The sequence below is a fragment of the Chenopodium album genome, chromosome 2, assembly GCF_948465745.1.
Source record: "Chenopodium album chromosome 2, dcCheAlbu1.1, whole genome shotgun sequence".
Lineage (NCBI taxonomy): Eukaryota > Viridiplantae > Streptophyta > Magnoliopsida > Caryophyllales > Amaranthaceae > Chenopodium > Chenopodium album.
The window spans coordinates 85,219,452-85,226,044 of NC_137835.1; the positions used below are offsets into that span (position 1 = coordinate 85,219,452).

General features: G+C 38.3%; 1 protein-coding gene across 1 annotated transcript; it reads left to right on the forward strand.

The window, feature by feature from the left end:
- The first annotated feature begins 4,194 nt into the window (after positions 1 to 4,194).
- On the forward strand, positions 4,195 to 5,328 carry LOC145578203 (uncharacterized). Its single transcript, XM_081635564.1, has one exon. The coding sequence runs from the start codon at positions 4,195 to 4,197 to the stop codon at positions 5,326 to 5,328; it is 1,134 nt and encodes a 377-aa protein (XP_081491690.1).
- The last annotated feature ends 1,265 nt before the right edge of the window (positions 5,329 to 6,593 follow it).

The window sequence follows — 6,593 nt, forward strand, 5'->3', positions numbered from 1 at the left end:
TCAACACAAAATGTTTACCATATTGTTTGTGAAAACTCTCGTGAGCATGCATTTCAATATCTTCCTCCGATTCTCCACTTTGTGGTGGGTTACGTCGGATTAATGAGTAACATCCAACCCATTTTCCAACCAATTCATTAATATGATTCCACCTAACTTGCAAAGCTTTCTTGGTCCTTTTACTAATTTTCCAATCGGGATTTTCTTCTCTTGATTTGTTGTAGAGAGCTTCAATGTTATCCCACAAATTAACTTTTGTTTGATAAGTACTCTCTCCGACATCTCCTCCGGCATTAATATACCCGGATACTAGCGCTTCATCGTCCTTTATGGACCACCCCTTTGATCATACAATAATATTCAAACTAATTAAAACAATACAATACATAAAGTAATAATAAAACTAGTTAGCCATAATAATATTAATTGATTATATGCACTATATAATGTAATAATATATCTCTTAAAATAAATCTTAGATCATCTAATCTTTACAAGAATGCTACACTACTGTAAGTTTTGCTAAAGATTCTTTTTATTATTATCATTTACAAAAATTCTTTTTATTATTATCATTTACAAAAATTTATGTGTACAAGTGAGAATAGTATATTGTTTGATGGGTTGTAATTAAATTATCTATAATAATGTTCGTTATTGCTAATAATAATTTTAAAAAAACAATCATACCTTAGGTTATTGCTAATAATAATTTTTAAAAAACAATCATACCTTAGGTTATTGCTAATAATAATTTTTAAAAAACTATCACACCTTAGGTTATTGCTAATAATATTTTTAAAAACTATCATACCTTAGGTTGTTGCAACTCATTCGTTTGTTGCGACACTTTTGCTTGTGACGTCTTCTTTGCTTGCTTTTGCGTTTTTTTATTGTTAACGATGACATTTGGTTCTTCGGGAAACAATTCGACGGCAACATCTTCAATTTCTTCAAGGTGGCGTGCCGTCCTAATTTCGGAAGTTGGAGTTGCATTGCTACTAGCATCTCCTCCCGGAGAACATTCCATTTGTTGAAAATGTTGAGACATTGGAAAAACAAAATTTGGATTTTGTGAAGTGTTATTTGGATTATTAAGGTTAGATTGAGTAGTAAATAATTGTACCATAGCTTGAAATTGAGGATTATTAAGAAGATTAGGATCAAATTGGAAATTATTTGGTGTATTTTGTGAGTTTGCACTATTATTATCCATATGGGATTTTCTTAGTTGAGAATAATTAAAGGAAAAAAGTTAATTAGTTGTGAGAAATATGGAATATGTAGGAATAGATGAATGAAAGTTAATTAGTTGTGACAAATATATAATGTAAAATTTTTTTACCGTTACAAACTTACAACAACATATAAAAATTACTACAAATTCTTCTTGTTTGAAATCCCCTAGAAACTAGCCGTTTCAAATTTTTTTTTTATTTTTTATTTTAAAATATATATATGTATATTTTGATAAAGTTCCGTTTGCATTGTTGACTGGGTAGAGTATTGCAATGTTGTTTATTTTTTTTAAAGTACTGCATTATTGTTGTTGTACTACAAATTAGAAAAAAAAAAGAAGAAAAGAAGTGGGCCAACAATGTACAAGTGTCAAACATTAATAGGATAGTTGGGGGGTCCACTATACAAGAGTACCATGGGAGTACTACTCCATATTTGGAGTATGCTTCCAAATACTCCTATATGGAGTACTTTGGGTAAATTTACCACAATGGGAGTATCCTCCCAAATTGGAGAAATATGGGGGTAGAGTACTCCCATTGTAAGTGCTCTTAAGAGGGTGAGGAAACATGAAGAGAAAGGGGACAGAGAGCTTTATACACACCATTACAAAGTTTTAAGGTGGAAGAGCTTTATGATTCAGTGGATTGGCCTTTAAAGCTAATTAAAAGGGTTTGAAAAGGAATATCCTTTTATATGCTTAGTGATGATATTGATTTTTGTTTTTAACTTTATTATGTTGGCGTATTTTTAATCGCTATTTTAGTCATGTTTACCAATGCACAAATTCATTAATATGTTTTTTTTTTCATTTACATTAGAAACATAGTAGAGAGGAATATGTGAATAGTACGAAGAAATAATAAGATACAAAAAGAGGTATTATTCACGATTTTTTCATATGATAATACCTTTAACTTAAATTGACTAAAGGGATCAAAAGGGTTTTACTTGAAGTGATTGGATTCCGACTATCACTCATACCTAGAATTCCGTATAATTGCTATCCCGATCCTAATATAAATAAGAAGTGGCTTTGACGTAAGGTGACAGGAGCAAGTTTGTTACGCCAGGACTCAAAACAATTCAAAATTCATCAGCTACATTTATTGAGATAAGATACTTAACAAATTAGCATTAGATAAAGGGCTTGTTTACTTCAGCTTAATTTCAGTTTAGCTCCAATAAGTTTTATTTTGTTCAAGCTTAGATCCTAATTTCCTTCTCTCATAAAATATTCATTTCAGTTGAGTTAAGCTCCAATCAGTTGAGTTCAATAAATGTGAACAAACCCAAACTTTTGTAAATTCTTCAAATTACTCGTGTTGTAATTATAGTAAGTTCCTAAAATCATTGTGATTCATGTTCATAACCTAATGATTTAGATAAAGATGTGTATAACTTAGTTGACTCGACCTAACCTAAAAGTGTAAATCTAAAGTCCCTCGTGTAGGGTTAAAACTCTCTCTCTAAGTTTTCCCCTAGGGTTCCGTTTTTCTTGAAGCTTTTAGTGCAATTTTTCCTCAATTTCTCTCCTTTTAGGCTCCTAAGCAATAATTATCGTGAAAGTCTGTGATGGATGATCAATTGGTTAAGGCGTGGGACAACTTGAAATTGACTGATGAAGAAAATCTGGTATTGGAAGGCTCGAACTTAATGGAGGACGAGGAAGAGTCTGATAACCGTATTGCTTTGTCGTTGGTGGGGAAACTCCTTACCAAGAAAACCTTCAACATTGAAGCGATGAAACGAGTGCTTAAAAATCTCTGGAGGATTGATGATAATGTTGCTATCCGATCTGTTGATACAAACTTGTTTGTGTTCCAGTTCTTTAGTGTTGAGGATAGACTGAAGGTATTGGATGGGAGACCTTGGACCTTCGATAATCAAACCCTGCTGCTGAAAGAGATATGTGCTGATGAGCAGCCTTCTGATGTCTGCTTCGATTTCTATCCTTTTTGGATCCGTATTCTGGATGTACCCTTTGGGAAGCGCTCGTCAAGTTTTGCTAGGGATGTTGGTAACTGTATCGGGGAGTGCTTGGAGATGGATGAATCTGATCCCCTCGGGTGGGAGGAGTATATGAGGGTAAAGGTCATGGTGGATATAAAAAAACCCCTTCGAAGGGGGTTGAAGATTGCTTTGGAATCTGGCGTGACAAAATGGGTCGGTTTTAAATACGAACGCCTTGGTGACTTCTGTTACTTCTGTGGTCGATTGGGACATATTGATAAAGACTGTATGGAGAAGGAGACGTGTGATGCTGATTCCCCCTTGGTATTCCAATACGGCCCGTTCCTTGCTGCTTCCCCTCACCGCTCCAAAATCTCAGTGTTGGACCGTGAGAAAGAAAGGAAATGGATCGAAAGTCTATAATCAAAGAGAAGACTGCCAAAAACGGACTACAATGACCCCTCTGCAATCAGGCTGGGTCCTCCTGGGGCTGCGAGGAAACTATTATTCTCGTCCCCTAGCAGTTGCAGCACTCCCATCCCTAAACCTCGTGCTGTAACACTCGTTGCTGTTGAGAAGAGTGGTGGCAAAAAATTGGTTCTTAAGCCTGTTGGTGCGTATGAAGAGTCGACTGTTTTTACCAATTCTGCTGTAGCTTCTGATGGGAATAACCTATGTGTGAACAATGGTGCTGCGTCAAAAGATGTGGGGTCTGAAGGGGCTGTGGAAGAACTCATCGATGCTGCAATAGTTCCTGAGGGAGGAAAGAAAATTCGCAAGAAAGGGGGCCAAAAAGATACTGCTGATATGGATACCTCTGAGAACAATGGGAGTTTCTTCACATAAAAAAAAAAGACATGCTGAGGATATCCCTGTGAATGACCATGATGGCGATGTAAACCCTTCAGAAAAGAAGCTGAAAATTTGTGTGAGTGGTAGCTCTTCCACTGGTTCTATCTCTAAAGTAGAGGGTCTTGGGAATGCCCAAGCCCTCGAAAAACAATGATAGGCCTTTCGTGGAACTGTCGAGGGTTGGGGAGCCCTCGTGCAGAAAATGCTCTCAAGGGTATTATATCTCTTGAGCATCCCCACTTTGTTTTCCTCTCGGAGACAAAGTTAAAAGGTAGGGAGTGGGAAAGTGTGAAGAGAAAATTGAAGTTTGATAATTTTTTGTGTGTTGACTGTAGTGGTGATGGTAGAAGTAGGAGTGGAGGTCTGGCAATGTTTTGGAAGAATGATCTGAATCTCAATATGATCTCATCCTCGCTGAATCATATGGATTTCAATTTAGTTGCTGACAATGGTGTGACATGGAGATTAACTGGAATTTATGGCTTCCCGGATGACGGAAGGAAGAAGGATACTTGGAAACTCATTGAACACCTTGGTGTGAATGATTCGAAACCTTGGCTATGCTTTGGTGATTTTAATTGTACTCTTTTGCATTGTGAGAAAGCAGGTGGAAATCCCCAAAACCAGGCTGAGATGGATGGCTTTCGTGAGGCTATGAACAAGTGTAATCTCAGGGACTTGCATTTTGTGGGCTCGTCTTTTACTTGGAGTAACAACAGGGCTGACACTGATAACATCCAAGAGAGGTTGGATCGTTTCATTGCTACAGATGAATGGATCGAATTGTATCCATGCTCGAAGGTTGAACATCTCCCAAGACGCCACTCTGACCATGTTCCAATTAAAATCACAATTCAGAAGCAGTTGATGATTAACCGTGGAAGAAGAAAGAGGAGAAGGGGTTTCAAGTTTGAGAAGGAATGGCTCCGAGATGATGAATGTGGCAATATTGTCTCAGACGCGTGGAGCTTGGACCCTAATTGTGATGCAAAAAACAAAATAGCAGCTTGTTCCATGAAACTGCAGTTTTGGAGTTCAAAAAAGTCCACTGACTTCAAGGATGAAATCAAATCGCGTAGAGAGATTATGAGTAATCTCATGAAGCTGCCCCCTTCCGAGAGTAACATTGTGGAGATGAAAAAGATTGACTTGGAGATTGATGAGCTTGAAGGGAGGGAGGAAGCGTATTGGGCGCAACGTAGTCGTCAAAATTGGCTTCGTGAAGGCGACAAAAACACTAGCCAAACAAAGGCGTCAACGAAACACGATAAAGAGAATTCTTGATGATGGGGGAAACCGTAGAACTGATGAGAAAGAAATTGAAGCAGTCTTCGAAAGCTATTTCAAGTCCCTGTTTTGTTCGGATGGTGAGAATGATATGCAGCCCGTACTCGACGCGGTTGAGAGCCGAGTCACTGAGGACATGAACGGAATGCTGGCAGAATCTTATATTAGAGAGGAGGTTACTTGCGCCCTCAAGTCCATGCACCCCACCAAGGCTCCTGGACCCGACGGTATGCCCGCTCTTTTTTATAAAAATTTCTGGAATGTGGTTGGTGATGATGTAGTGTCGTATGTGCTTGACATTTTGAATAATAATGCTCCGATCGACCCTATCAATCAAACCCATATTGTTCTTATCCCTAAAAAGAAAGAATGTGATGCTACAAAAGACTATCGCCCTATTAGTCTTTGCAATGTCATATACAAGCTAGTCTCGAAGGTCCTCTCTAATAGATTAAAAATCATCTTGCCGAGTGTTATCAGTGAAAATCAAAGCGCCTTTGTCCCGGGAAGATTGATTACATACAACGTGCTTGTTGCGTATGAATTGTTCCATTATTTAAGGAAGAAGAATTCCGGAGTTAAGGGGTACATGGCTATGAAACTGGATATGAGCAAAGCCTATGACCGGGTGGAGTGGAGATTTATCGAGGGGATGATGATAAAGCTGGGTTTTCATCAGAATTTTGTGTCTCTCATCATGAGGTGCCTCTCAACGGTCACGTACTCTATTCTTATCAATGGTTTCCCCACCTCAAGCTTCACCCCAACTAGAGGTCTTCGTCAAGGAGACCCAATCTCTCCGTTCCTATTTCTTATATGTGCGGAAGGCTTCACATCACTTCTCCGGAGGGCCGAGGAAAATCGCTTGATACATGGGGTCAAACTTGGTAGAAATGTTGATCCGATCTCACATTTGTTCTTCGCCGACGATATCCTCCTATTCACTAGAGCCAATGAGAGCGAGGCGGATGCTATCATGGATATTCTCACCGCCTATGAAATTGCCTCGGGGCAAAAGATTAACTTGGACAAATCCGAGGTCTCTTTCAGCCGTAATGTTAATACCGATATGCAGAATATGCTTCATTTGAAGTTGAACTTTACGAAAGTGGAAGGACACGAGAAATATCTTGGTCTCCCTACACACATAGGCCGATCCAAGAAACTGGTTTTCCAAGATATCCAAGACCGAGTATGGAAAAAGGTGAAGGGGTGGAAGGAGAGATTTCTTTCGAGAGCAGGAAGGGAAATTCTTCTAAAAT